Below are 15,882 nucleotides of genomic sequence, written 5' to 3' on the forward strand. Positions count from 1 at the left end.
TAGGTTTGGATGAAATTTGTGAAGTGGTTGAGAAGTTCTGCAAGTTTTGTAGAAAATCGATCGGTATAAAACGCTCGGTCTGGTCATATATTTGGGCTTAGCGGTATTAGGATTCGTAGTGATAATTTGGTTATGTGTTGTTCGGTTTAATAGTAAGCATTTGGTCTAAGTATAGTTCTTTTTTATGTTTCCTAAACAGTTTAGTTAATGTATTCTATAAGACGTAAAGTCGTAGATGTTATCATTATTTTTCATTAAAAATAAGTGTGGCATAATTGTATGTATATATATATTATATATATATATATATATATATATATATATATATATATATTCCTTCATGTTTATTTAAGTTTAGTAGTGCTTGGTCTTGGACCAAGTGTTCGGTCTCAATAGTGCTCGTTCTTGATAAGTGCTTGGTTTTGGACCAGCGCTCGTTCAATATAGTTCTCGGTTTTATATTATTATTTATGATAGTGCTAGCGCTCGGTCTTGTACTAGCCGTTAGGATAGTGCTAGCGCTTAGTCTTGTACTAGCCGTTAGGCTAGTGCTAGCGCTCGGTCTTGTGCTAGTCGTTAGGCTAGTGATAGCGCTCGGTCTTGTACTAGCCGTTAGGCTAGTGATAATGCTCAGTCTTGTACTAGCCATTATGCTAGTGATAGCGCTCGGTCATGTACTGTCTTGGTAGTGCTTATTCTATACTAGCGCTCGGTCTCGGTAGTGCTCAGTCTTGTACTAGCGCTCGTTCTTGGTAAGCGCTTGGTCTTGGACCAGCGCTCGTTCGATATAGTGCTCGGTTTTGTACTAGTATTTAGATAGTGTTAGCGATCAGTATTATTGAGTTGTGTGGTCTCTTATGAGCGCTCGTTCTTATACTAGTGCTTAATATCGTACTTGTACTAAGTTAATAGTGTTTGGTCTAAGCCAATATTGTTCGTTCTAAATCATAAGTGCTTGATATAAGTCCAAGTGTTCGACTCCTGCTTGAGTCATATTCTCTAAATGACCGTTCGGTCATGTTCTCATATTGGGAGTGCTCTCTCGTTCGGTCTTGTTCATAGGTTATGTTAATCTTTCACGTTCGGTCGTGTTCAAAGGTGGGGTTATTGTTTTACTGTTACGTGTGATATTTATTTAAAGATGTGATGGATGAGAAAGTATGATGTGAAAATTATATTATGGATCTAAAAGAGAATTCCAAGGAGGAATGTCTCAGTGATTGGTTGTATTGTGGTAAAAGTATGAATAGGGAAAGCTTAGTATTGGCGTTCATCCTGAAATTCTAATGATCACTAAGTCTCAAGTAGAGAATGATGATGCATGTGGTGAGAATAGCAGGAGACCCTAGCGTGGGCGGTATGTATTACCTTGACCTAAGGTGAGGTATAATGGGTTAACCTCGTGTGGCAAGCTCAAGGGTTTTTTCCATGCTGCGGTAATACTGATGGTTTTCCAGATTACCACCCACGAGTGCACGAACGACCATAGCTCATATTCATACTAGTCCGGACAGTTAGTGTAAAGTGGTCGGTTATAACATGTTTTATGATTTCTGTATATGTATAATTGTATTATGTGGGTATCTGAATTGTATGTTAACATTGTCAATTAAATTACACTAGCTTATCCTTATTTTCCTGTCTTGTTGTTCGTTCGGTTGTTTTGTCCTTGCAATGATCACCCTGTGGGTGTGAGCAGAGTGTGCAGAATGTATTCTGGAGCAGGCGTTGGCAGAAGAGGTTGATTTCTATTAAAGTAAGATTGTTCGGTCTTATACCTGTTTCTGTAATAGTTTAAAATTGTTCGGTCTAATATGATGCTTGTATGAACGTTCGGTTTGCACTGGTAATAGTAGCAGTATAGGTTTCTTTAAAGTTTTAAATTTATGATCATTTTAGTTTAATTGTAAGTTAAATTTTATTCTTGTAAGTGTTCTATTTTATCACAAATGTAAGGACCCTTAACTATAGTTTAAAACTATATTTTTGGGATCTTACATAGACAAATTACAAAACTTTTATCTCACGAAATTAAATTTATCATTATTTTAGTTCAATCAATGGTGAGTCAACATGTGTGTTAGCTCATTTTATCGTCCGTAATACTCTATTCTACTTGTTTCTTCCATGCCATCCATACATCTCATTTCCAAGATTTTTATTTGGACTATTACTTTTAGTATTAAATATTGATCCATTTGTATGTCTTTTCAAAGTTTAATCCTTTTGTACATTTCTACCTTTCACAACGTACTTTCAACGACCCATTTCCTTGGGCCCGTTAACCAAATATCTTTTCCAAATCTTGCAACTACCAATAATGATATTTGGACTAACCTTTTTTTCAATGTATTCAGTTCTCATTGAATACAATAATGTTCTTTAACAGATTTTTCTCACTGCTGTTAATCTTCATTTTCATTTAACCAAGAGGACTACATTTCTTCAGAGATTATTGATAATAAATAAAATAAAAAAATTTAAAATAACAAGAACTCTAATAGAAATATATATAGTTTTATTAAAATTTGTTCGGATTTTGTCTAGTAATGTCTCAAGGGGAAGGTGTCATGATGAAATACTAGATTTCCGATCTTATATTGATCTCAGTTATGACTTGATGACAATGATAAAGTAGAAATACTAACGTCACACTTGACGATTACATCTTCCACCTTAGAGATTTTTCCATGTGAAGGATTCTCCAATTGGAAAAGACAAACAAAAATCCAACATAGTTTCAATATCCATCAAACGCTTATAAAGTGACTAACAAAAATTATTTTGACGTATCTAAGGAGAAAATATTCCTCACAATCCACCACCGATTCAACACCATACTAGAAGTGAAAAATAAAACAAATAACAAAGCTAAAAAAATAATAAATAAAACCTTGAAAGTAAATGTTATTGGAATGCTTCATCACAATAATCAGTTCGCTATCACTTCTCCAATAAAATGATTATTTCGTAACCTTGAAAAGCTTAATTATTTCTTTTGTCTCTATTTTAGTTATAAAGTTAAAAAATAAGCCTTCATTTTTTTTGTTTCAATCAAGTTTTAATTATTGAAATTTTAATTCAATTAGACATTTTTTGTTAGTATTTTACAAATGTCACGTATTAATTTGTTGTTGTGTTTTTTAATTTTTTAATTTTTTTGGAAAATTTTTACTTGTCCACATATAAAGTATCGTGATGTAACATATGACACTATTTGTGTCATGTGATATAATAGTGTTATCTGATATAATATTGTCTTATGTAAATATATTGTCTTGTATTGATTTAATATATATATATATATATATATATATATATATATATATATATATATATATATATATATATATATATATATATATATATATATATATATTATATATATATGTGTGTGCGCGCGCGCGGCGCACGCAATGCATGTGTGGAGAACAGTGTTTGATTTAATTCAATTTCAATTTTTTTAAATGAAATAATGTTTTTTTTTCAAATTAGAACCAAATTTATTTTTGTATAAATATTATATTGATGTTTATATTAAAATTTACTCTTTTTTATTAAATATTTTTAAAATTATATTTAAATCAACTATAATATTATTAGATTTCATTTAAATTAATTACTATTAATCTCACGAAAAACACATAAATAATATAAGAGTTTTAAACACTTAGTTTTTTTAAATGAACCTTAAATTTATTTAATAATACAACAATATTTATTCATAAATAAAAAAGTATTGTTGGACTTAAAATATAATAAAATATAGAATAAATTATTATTATTATTGTTACAACAATGAAGTAATTTAATATGTAATTACTTTAATTATTTTAGTTTAATATGTTAAAATGTCAATTTCAATAAATATATTAGTATAACATGCTGATAATAAATTTTTATTTGAATTTGGAAAAAAACTACATTGTCTCATTTTTAAAAAAGTTGAGATTAAATTAAATAAATAAATTTATAGAGATTTCATATTGAGTATAAAAATGACATTTAACATTAATAGATTACATACTATTATGTCATCATTTTATATTAATAGTGTCACATGTCCTTACATTTAACACATGAACCGAAAAACATGTGTACAAAAATTAAAAAAATAAACAAAAAAATTAAGAAGTGACGTATAACATTAACTTATTTTGTTAGGTAATAGTGAAAAGAGTGTAATTGATTTAATTTTTTAAAATTTGAAACTTATTAAAACAAAAATAAAAGTAAAAACATACTTATAACTTTTTAACTAAAATAGAAAAGAAAGAAGTAATTAAGCCTACTTTTAAATAATTACTTACCAATCCTTTTAGTTACAGACATATTATATTCATATGATAATAATAATAAATATAAATAAAATGTAAAAGAAAATAGTTCTATAATATATGAAAGTAGTAAGAAATATGAGTAATACAGACTGAGATTACTTAACATATATTATGAAAGTAAAATGATTAAATTTTTGTATTTAAAAAAGAAAAAATAGTGTCATAAATTTAAAACGAATGTAAAACATATGTATATGTTGTTTCTAAAAAAAACATATAATAGGCCCGCTTGAATGACTGGTTGTTCTTCCAAGTCCAATATTCTCCATATAACCTCACCAGCAGCCGACTTCACAAATCTCCTCCACACAACTTATCTCCGTTTTCAATATTGTCCGTTTTCGTGGAAGAATGAGAACAGTAGAAAAGACGAAAACAAATATATTGAATCAGCCCACCAATAATAGTTCACTCAGCTCTCTATATCTATCTGCAATTCTACTTCACCACGTCTCATATCAAGTTTTCGAATACTTAATCCACCAAATAACTTCTACTTCGCTTGCTTCATTATCTCCTTCATATTGTAGTTTTCCGATTCAGTAAAACCCACTCACACACCTTAATCAGTTTCTTCTCGTTACAGCTTCATGGAGACGCCAAAACTCACTCACGTGGTTCTCGTTTCAAGTCCAGGTCTGGGCCATCTCATCCCTGTCATTGAGCTGGCCAAGCGCTTTGTCCTTCTCCACAACTTCAAAGTCACAGTTATCGCCGTCACTTCCCAAACTTCACCAGCCGAAACGCAGATCCTCAACTCACTCCTCACACCATCTCTCTGCCACCTCATTGATATTCCTTCACCAGACATCAATGCCCTCGTTGCCCCAAACGATGCCGTGGTCACTCGCCTCTGCGTCGTGATGAGCGAAGCCAAACTCGCCATCCGGTCAATTCTTTCCGAAATTAACCCTCGCCCTTCCGCAGTCATCGTTGATGTTTTCAGCACCGAGACCATACCCATAGCAAGAGAACTCGATATTCACGGCTACGTCTACATTGCTTCACACGCTTGGATGCTCGCGTTGGTCCTCTATTCGCCGGTTCTGGATGAACTGGTAGAGGGACAATACGTGGACCAAACGGAACCGATCAAAATTCCGGGCTGCAAACCGGTTCGACCGGAGAACGTGTTCGACCCCATGCTGGACCGGAACGACAGACAGTATACAGAATATCTGAAAATAGGAAACGGGGTCCTGCAAAGCGACGGCGTTTTGGTGAACACGTGGGAGGAGCTTCAACGTGAAGAGCTTGAAGCGCTGAGGGAGGGAGGTTCGTTAAGTGAAGCGCTAAATATGAAGATTCCCGTGTACGCTGTGGGACCTCTCGTGAGAGAGCCCGAGTTAGTAACCAATTCTTCAACTGAGTCGCTGGTGACGTGGCTCGACCAACAACCGACTCAGTCGGTGGTTTACGTGTCGTTTGGCAGCGGAGGAACATTGTCGTCTGAGCAAATGAAGGAGCTGGCTTGGGGGTTGGAACTGAGTGAACAGAGATTTCTTTGGGTGGTGCGCCCGTCCATTGAAGGAATTGCTGACGCGGCGTTTTTCACCACTGGGAGTAGCGGGATTGATGAGGTGGCTAAGTATTTGCCGGAAGGGTTTGTTTCGAGGACTCGCGAGGTGGGCCTGCTGGTTCCCGAGTGGGCCCAACAAGTGACTATACTAGGTCATCGTTCTATTGGTGGTTTTCTTTCACACTGTGGGTGGGGCTCCACGCTGGAAAGTGTAACAAACGGTGTTCCGTTGATCGCGTGGCCGTTGTACGCCGAGCAAAGGATGAATGCGGCGCTGTTGGCGGAGGAGCTGGGCGTGGCGGTTGGGCCCAGGGAGTTGCCGACGAAGAAGGTGGTGCGTAGGGAGGAGATAGCAGAAATGGTGAGGGAGGTTATTGAGGGAGTAGAAAGTGTGAAGGGCAATCGCGTGAGAGAGAGAGTGAAAGAGGTGCAGCAAAGTGCAATGAAGGCTTTGTCGAAGGGTGGGTCGTCCCTAGTTGCACTGTCTCAACTCGCGAATAGAATTTCAGGTTGAAGAGATGTTTATGGGGCTATTCTCTTAATAAAAGTAGTAATTATTACAAGTTGTGTACTCCGTTGTAATAGTTGAAAATATGATAATTAATGGCTTCTGTTTGTGTGTGAGAAGAAGTGGTGTTAATTAGTCAATATTATGACTACATAATCTGTTTTGATGAAGTCCTTTTTACTCCCTTGTCTTGCTTACATGGCTCGATTGGAATGCCATGCAAAGAACGTAAGAGATTGTTATAGTTGAAGGAAGCGATATTTTGTGTGACTCTACTCTAGTCGAAGTGTGATCGAAGGTTCCTGATTATGGGTTATGGTTTATAGCCAATCTCAGTATATCTCTTCTTCTTTTCAACCTCATATTACTATTTGTATAAAAATTATTTTACTAGAGTGTGTTAATCATCAATTAAATTTGCTTATTTATTTATTTTTTAATTGAATTTGAAAATTAAACTGACCTTTTTTTAGTTGTTGTTTTCCTTTTCTATAATTACGGGGATAAACTATAATTGCACTTTTTGTTATTTAAATACTATGTAATTAAACTTATTGTTACTGTGAATTTTCTCTTTTCGTAATTATATAATGCTTTATATTTTCGTGTTATACCAAATGATAATGTAATATATGCGGATAAAAAAAGATGACTGTTGTTTTTAAGATTATAGTTTATAAAATATATCTGTACAATGCACAGGAATCTGAGACGGGACATTGAGTTGAAAAACCATTAGGAAAAACAGAAAGAAAATCATCCACTTTTGGAAGTGCCTTTGTATTTTACTTCTCAGCTCTTAAAATAATATCTTTCATGCGTATGCAGCCAAAGCCTATGTAGCTGTTTTTCCGGTATAGGATATTGTTCATGTGTGTGTATATAGGGATGGCAATGGATCGGGTCGGGCACGGATAGTGCCTACCCGCAACCCGACCCGACAAAAAAAAATCTACCCGCTACCCGACCCGCTACCCGCACGAATATCCGCTTAAAAAATATCCGCGGATATTTTAAAACCCGCGGATATCCGTGGATATCCGTGATATCCCATAAATATTTAAAAAAATATATTTTTATAAAATATTATAATAAAATTTAAATAAAATTACAAAAAATATATAAAATATAATATAATATTAAATATAAATTAAAATTTAATTTTAATTATATTTAACTTTATAAAATATAAATTAATGTTAATTTTAATTAAATTTAACTTAATAAAATATAAATTAAATTTTTATTTTTATTTTTTGCGGGTAGCGGATATCCGTGGATACGGATAGTATAATACCCGCACCCGACCCGTTTATAAGCGGGTATTAAAAAACCCGCTACCCGCAACCCGCGGATAGTAAATATCCGCGGGTACCAACTATCCGTCGCGGATTTTATCCGCGGATATCCGCGGGCACGGATTTTTTTGCCATCCCTATGTGTATACACTAAAGAGTTGCACCCTATGAAGCTCTTATAGTAGGATATTGTCATTGGTAATGTCTACAATCTAAATAGGTGAAAATGCCTTTTTAGTTTTCCTTCAAATACTATGAAAGCTACGGAAGAAATGTAATGTACCCGTATTACTCCTTATTATATAACACACACACACACACATATATATATATATATATATATATATATTTATATATATATATATTATATATATATATATTATAATATATTATATTATATATATATATATATATAATATTATGTTACTTGTTCTTTCATGAGTACATATCATCGGACAAAGTGACTAGATTTAAGCATATTGAAAAATTCTAGTGTGTACCACATGAGGATTAGAACGTTAGAAAATATCTACTTATAAAAGATTTTTTACGCTTAAGTCAATATTTAGATATTTTGAATAAGAGAGAATGAGTATGAGTGAATATGTATTTCTTAATAAAATATGATGTGTATTTATAGGGTTTCTAGACCTTGTAACTTATATGATATAAAACTAATAATATCAAGAGAATATCAAGTAATATCAAAAAATAATGACTTACATATATATGATAATTAGAAAAATAATGGTGATAATGTGAAACCTTACATGATTTACCAAATATTATATAAATATAGGGTATTAGGTAATATTACAATGTAATCAAACTACCGAGATTTGACCACATATACTATTAATATAGGAATATTTACATCAACAAATATATCTCAAAATATTTTCTAACCATTTTATGTCAACAAAGCTGAATGGGCCTTATCGGGCCATATGACTTAGCATAATTGTTGGGCTAGGTATATAAATAAGTCCCCTAGTCTCGAGAGTTTGATTATCATATGAGAGGTGTTGTTTGCAATTTTGATTAACCCTCTAATTAAGTTGTGGTTGACTTTTAGGGTTTGTAGGTGGACATGCCGTTTGGTCGAGCTCTTTGAGGTCGTCTTTCGACCATGTAGGTGGATGGGTGGGCTCTAATGACGCCTTATATTAGTAGTCTCTACTGTATGAGTATTGTCGACTTAGGCCTACTTTGCTTGGTGTTCCAACATAGGAAGTTTCACTTCGTGTTGTCGATTTAGGTAGACTCTAGTGTTAGCCTAGGCATGCATGTCTTAATGTTGTCGACTTAGGCGTGCTGAATATTTTTTTTTTTTAGATCTGACTATTTTTTACTATTTATTTCTATTTAAGGTCAGACATACATTTAGAAGACATAAATTTATGTGTTGAAATAACATACCTAAATTTAAGTCTGGTGCCAAAAAAAATACGAGGACTAAATGTATAATAAAGACTTTATTTTATTAATGGAATATCTTAAAAAAAATTAGAAAAACTAGATGTAATTCTAGAATTTTGAATAAACTAGCATAAATTTATTATATTCTTTCACTCTATTGTTGGTTAGAAGAAAAATTCTTATACTATATAGATATGTCAAAACGAGTTTTAACCCGTGAACTAACTTATCTCATCACGGATTCGAGTCAAGTTGGTTGGAAAAATTTAAATTTTCTTTTAATGTGGGTTAAAGTGAATCCGGCTTATTTAATACACTAGTTAAACATGTTGAAATCCTGTTGAGAGTGGATTGACTCATATATCCACCAACAACAATATTTTATTAGTATTTTTAGCACTTTTATAAATTTTTATTAAAATTATTTACCACCTTTAATTGTATAGGTTGACTGTTTGATATTTTTAAGTACTACGATGTAGTTTAACCATACAAGAATAGTTTAGATATTTAATTTATTTGTTTTTCAAATTATATGAAATATTTCATATAATATAATTTTATTGTCAACTATTATATATCCTATAATAATATTTGGAGAATTAGGTAAACATTTTAATTCCACTATAATAATAAAAAAATAATTGAGTTAATTCTTTTTTATTATACTAAAATAAATAAATAAAATAAATTACAAAAATAAAATATTCATAAAGAAATCAAACCACTTATCACAACAACTGTATTACAAAATTTCTAATAAAATTTCTAAGACACACTTAAAAATTTCTATGCTAAGACACACTTAAAAAAAATATCACTCAGCATATAATGTTTTCTTTCTCACTTGCAACTTAAAAGGCTTATAAATTGCAGTTTTCCGTATATGGAAGGAGATTATTTGTCCAATTATGAATGAAACTTTGGTCAATATTCTATAAAAGTAATATGAATTTATTTTGATCGTGCATGCGGTTTCACGTGTTATCATTGTTAATTTGGAAATTATTGTTGATATTGACACTACAAAAATATTTAATTTTAAAAGAGGTTATTTTGCGGAGGTTTTAAAAACCCCGAATATTTTCGGCGGTTATTTAATGAAACCGCCGGTAGTCTCTTAAAATTATTATTACCTCCTCTCCCGCACCTTATTTCCTTTTAATTCCCTAAATGTGCCCTAATTTTCTCCCTCCTTTCCCGCTGCCTTCATTAAAATTTTCCCCAAACCCCGTCCCCGCACCACAATCTTCCCTGCTTCGTGTTCGTGGAGCATCTCTTCCAGCTGCATTCATCAAATTTTCCCCCAAACCCTTTCCCCGCACCACAATCTTCCCCTGCTTCGTGTTCGTGGAGTGTCTTCCCCTGCTTGGGTTGAGCGTCGAGGTTGAGGTGGCAAGGTCGAGGCGGCGAGGTCGAGGCAGCGAAGTCGAGACGACAAGGTGGAGGCGGTGGCGTCGAGGACTCTGCTGAAGGCAATTTTTATCAAACTGAAGGCGGAGATGGCAGATTGTTTCGTCATGGCTAAGGAGAAATGTGCTGGCTTCCCAGGGAGAATTGGTTCCCTTTAGGGCTGCGAGGATTAGGGTTGCGAAAGGGGTTTTGAGTTCCAAGGGTGTTGGGAAGCTGATTGGTTGGGGATTGGTGCCTGTGAGTGGGAGGAACATGTGGTTGATGAATCAAATGGGTCTGATTGGTGGTGATTTGGGAAAAAAATGTTTCTATCAGAGCATTCTAGCAAGGTTCATCAACAGATACCAATATACGGTGAAGTTGAGAAACGATATATTCATGATCCACTACTTTCTCAATTAAACAATAGGGTTTGGGTGAAGCTAGCCAAGATTTCCATGATATAGATTACTGCAAGAAAATATTTGGTATGGGAAATGTATTTAACCCTGAAATTGACGTTGTTTTAAATTGCAAATAGATGATTGAACTTAGTTTGATAGTTGTTTAAACTGTTAGATATATTGAGTTATTTTTGATCAATTTACAACTTCTGTTATTGATTTAGTTGGTTAATGTTGACAAAAACACTGCTGAAAAACAATGAGTATTCGAACTATGAAGATCAAAACCAAGCTGAACTAGGAAAGGAAAATCAGAGACTTACATTCTGCATTTAATTCCTAACATACACAAAGTACAAGAGGACTGTGGCGGCATTCTACAATCTCATCGCTCATTCATTACCCCTTCTCATAAAAGCTGCTAATATTATATGGGCTCAAGAGAGGAGACAAGCAGAATATACACAACATGGAGCTTTAAGAGTCAGTTGCTTGATTTCACTCTTGCACCTGATGATGATGCACCACTTCCATTCTGAAGATGAGTAAATAATAAGTTTCAAAAGTTCAAGACAGTAGATTGATATTTTCTAATTTGGCTGACATTCACACACCATGCTTTCGATTGAGAAATAGTACTGACAAAATTGTTCTGTGCATCGGCTCCTTAAAAGCTTCACACACAATCATTGTTTTCGTTGCAGCATCCATCAACAGGACTTGGTCAACACTTCCTTTCTTGTTTTGTAGCTGAATCCTACCATTAAGTACAACTCATGAGATTTCAAGAAGCAGGAATGAATAACAAAAATCAATTGCTTACTTTTATTGAGAGAATTGAAGTAAAAGTAGGTGTAAATTATGAGGAACCAAGTAGATTGCAAGAAGGATGGTAATATTTATTAATTTGCTTATTGTCTTATATATGCAGATTGAAGCTTTGACAGCAGAAAATCAATGACTAAATGGAAAGCTGGAAAATGCTCTGGGCAAAATAGAAGTGGTATGTTACAACGTTATTATCGTAGGCTCCCTTCATCTTGACTTAAAATTATGCACCAAAAAGTATTGCTATTTGATACTTAAATTTGCTAAAAGTCTTACTGTTTCAGAATTTTGTAGTTTCATTTAGGTAAAGATGAGTAAAGGGTTAGGGAGAATGTTGTTTTTGTATTTGGTTGGAAGGTAGAAAGCAAGCATGGAAGCTAATGAAAAAGTATAGTTGGCATGATTTATATACTTATTTGTAAATATTTTAGTTCTTTGTTCTATTATTTTTTTACTTTAATAATTTCAGGGTTCCGGCCACACACCTCCACAGTTGAAACCTGATGAATGTTTTGACATGATAGATATCTAAGATGGCTTTGCTGGAAATTAAAATTCAAGGTCCGAATTTTTACTAATGTAATTGTTATTTTGACTATAAGAAATTTATATTTGATATTATAATATTATGATTTTTTGGATGATAATATAATATTATGGTTATTGTCTAAACATATTTGATTGTTAAGTATTATAGTCCTCGATTTCAAAAGAAAACTAATTCCAGTGTTGCTTCCCATCAATAATTGGATGAGGGAATGATCCTTCGAGTGAAACTTTGAATGCCGAAACAAATAACCAGAAGTTGGAGCTTTCGGTGCAAGGTTTGATTTTTCACTAGGCATTTGTTTTCTTGATTACGTACAATGTTTTAGGGTACTAAATTTTGATGCTTAATATTTGTTTATATTGTTTTAAGGTTACCTACAAGGATACTAGTGGGTCATCAAAGGAGAAAAAGAGATAATGTCAATCGTAATAAAAGGACTCACTCAACAACTCTGCTGGATTTTACACTTTAGAGTATTTTAATGGGAATTTTTAAGTAATTATGTGAGGTTCTTATTGTATCATAGGTTTTAAAGAGGACTTTATTAGTTTATATGTTAGTTTATTAGAAGGTGTAATTAGGTATAAATGTAAATCATTATTTGAACAATTTGTTGTATTAAAACATGTTTACTATTTATTTTATAATATTCAATTTTAATTTTTCAAATTATTTGATTGATATATTAAAGAGTTTTTATCAAAATTAGAAATAATAGAAAAAAAATCTGAATTGCATATTCCCGGCGGTTTTAGGAAAATCCCGACTAATACCAGTGGTTTTGAAAAACTCCTAATAATACCGGCGGTTTTCACAAAACCCCCACTAATACCGGCGGTTTTCACAGAACCCCCGCTAATACCGGCGGTTTGCACAAAAACCCCCGCTAATACCGGCGGTTTTAAAAAAACCGAAAATTACTTAGCGACACAGCTTTTCCCAACGGTTTTTCTAACCGCGGGTAACGTATTTTCCGGGGGTTAAAACCGCCGGAAACGAAAAAAATAACCCCCGGTAAAATTGTAAATTTTTGTAGTGTGAATTTTAGTGCCAACCAACGCCATATAAAAGAGTTTTAATAGGGTAGCTTTTTTTTATAATTTCTAAGCACTTAAAAGTTTAAACTTATTAGTACACGTTAGGATCTCGAATATAAATTATAATAAGGTTTAATCATTCACTAAGTCCCTTTTTTTGCGTGGAATCTCAATTTAGTCCCTTTGTTTTTGAAAATCTCAATTGGATTCCAATTTTATGAAAATTGCAACAATTGGATCCTTTCCGTTAAATTGTCTCCAACGGCGTTATTGTGTGTTTGACGTGGCACGCTGTAGTCAGTTTCTTAACTGATGTGGCTGACTGAAGTAGGGCAGCTGAAGCACGTGGATAATTCAATTTTTTAAGTAAAAAGAAAATGAAAGTTTTAAAGCAAAATTGGGATTGTGAGAATGTTATTTTATCGAATTAGGGATTGAGATTCTTCTGAGTTATTTTAGGGTTCGTCCAAAGTTCAATCTAGTTCAGAAATTGGGGTATCATTTTGGGGATTTAGGGTTCAATCCAAGTTGACCTTGATAGAGTGTGCAATTGTCGTCGTCATCAGAGTTGTGGGACCTTCTTCAGTTGCAATCTCGAGTGGCCAGGTGAATAAAAGTTTGGTTTTGTATTGAATTTTTTTATTGCGATGTTGGGTGGTGGTCCCCGTGGTTGTATTGTGTTCCATTTTTGATTGCAATGTTGTGGTCCCCGTCGTCGGATTGTGTTCCATTTTTTATTACAATGTTGTGGTCCCCCCACGTTTAAAGTGATTTTTGTCTGTGTGTTTGTGAGTGCTTTTTGTTTATGGTTTTAATACATGTTTTCTCGTCATGTGATTACATTATAGGTGTATAAATACTTATATATAGTGTTTTGCATCATGGACGAGGATATTGAGGTTGTCTTTCACCATGGAGGGAAATTAGTTAATGATGGGAAGCTTAAGTATGAAGGGGGGAGACATCTAGGTTTATGTTTGACCCAGATGTTTGGAGTTATTTCGTGGTTGTTAGTGTAGTGAAATCTTTGGGATACCATGGGTTTAAAGATATGTGGTACTCTGTAGGAGGGGCTTCAGTGTTGGATGATAAGTTAGAGCCTCTGTGTGATGACACTGCTGCCATGCATATGGTTAATTTAGCTAGGCTGAATGGTGAGGTGCATGTGTTTGTGATACACCCTGTTTGTGAACCCGAAGTCATACATATGCTGGAATATGTTGCTAATGATGAAGGACAAGTTGAAGAGAGGGGTGGTGTTGATTGTGAACAACAACAAATGGGTGATGTTGATGCTGAAGAACAGGAGATGGGTGAAAAAGTGGAAGTTGATGCTGTTATGGAGGAAGAGGTTGTTAGAGTTGAAGAAGTTGGTGGTGTGTTGGAAGAGATGGGTGATGTTGATGCTGAAGAACAGGAGATGGGTGAACAAGTGGAAGTTGATGCTGTTATGGAGGAAGAGGTTGTTAGAGTTGAAGAAGTTGGTGGTGTGTTGGAAGAGATAGGTGATGTTGATGGTGAAGAATAAGAGATGGGTGAACAAGTGGAAGTTGATGCTGTTATGGAGGAAGAGGTTGTTAGAGTTGAAGAAGTTGGTGGTGTGTTGGAAGAGATGGATGATGTTGATGGTGAAGAACAAGAGATGAGTGAACAAGTGGAAGTTGAGGCTGTTATGGAGGAAGAGGTTGATGGAGTTGAACAAGTTCAGGAAGTTGGTGGTGATGGTGAACATGAAGGTGAAGAAGAGAATGAAGTTGAAGGAGATGTGGAAATCCGAAGCTGGAATTCCTCTTTTGAGAATGGTAGTGGTGATGGAAATACTAAGTGGTTGGAGGGGCTAGTTGATGTCAATGTTGGTTGTGATATAGATGATGATATACATGTAGATTTGGAGGGAAATGTGGAAGTGGAAGTCCAAAGTATGTCAAATGACTGTAGTGGACCATGTTCCAGTGTGAGTTCTGACAGCATGTTTGATGTTAATATGGAGGGTGAAATGATAGAGGTTTGTCAGATGATGAGTGGGAATCTGAACAATTAATTAGTGGAGCAGAAAGTGATGAAGAAGATACGATGTAGAGGGTTATGGGACTTTTGCAACATTTGTGTTGCCAAAAAGTATGGTTGACTTTAAGTGGGAAGTTGGGACATATTTTGCTGAAAAGCACGACATTTTGAGGCTATAAAAAGTTATGTGTTGGATAATGGAAGAAATATTAAGTTTGTTAAGAATGATAAACAAAGAATGAGGGTCAAGTGTGTGGGTGCAAAATAAATGCCCATGGAGGTTATATTGTGGTTATATGAAGGCAGTCAAAACATGGCAATTGAGAACAATGCTGGACAACCATACCTGCAGCAGGAGTTCAACCTTAAATTAATTGATGCCAAGTGGTTGAGCAAGAAGATTCATAAAACTATTAGCGATAATCCTACAGTAAGGGTGAGGATATAAGGGAAAAAGTTCAAAGGAAATGAACATTGGTATTTCAAGGTGTATGGCCTATAGGGCCAAAAACATAGCAACAGAGCAAATTGATGGCTCTTTCAAAGAATAGTATAAAAGGTTATATGATTATGCCCATGA

General features: G+C 34.1%; 1 protein-coding gene across 1 annotated transcript; it reads left to right on the forward strand.

The window, feature by feature from the left end:
* Positions 1–4,696: 4,696 nt before the first annotated feature.
* On the forward strand, positions 4,697–6,799 carry LOC124848996 (anthocyanidin 3-O-glucosyltransferase 5-like). Its single transcript, XM_047326828.2, has one exon. The coding sequence runs from the start codon at positions 4,931–4,933 to the stop codon at positions 6,371–6,373; it is 1,443 nt and encodes a 480-aa protein (XP_047182784.2). The 5' UTR covers positions 4,697–4,930; the 3' UTR covers positions 6,374–6,799.
* Positions 6,800–15,882: the final 9,083 nt, after the last annotated feature.

Source organism: Vigna umbellata, chromosome 10, assembly GCF_029865625.1.
Source record: "Vigna umbellata cultivar VRB3 chromosome 10, Vumbellata_1.0, whole genome shotgun sequence".
In the NCBI taxonomy this organism is placed as follows: Eukaryota; Viridiplantae; Streptophyta; class Magnoliopsida; order Fabales; family Fabaceae; genus Vigna; species Vigna umbellata.

Excerpts from the sequence above, each read along its gene's own strand:
- LOC124848996 (XM_047326828.2), top strand. The coding sequence starts at position 4,931 with ATGGAGACGCCAAAACTCACTCACGTGGTTCTCGTTTCAAGTCCAGGT.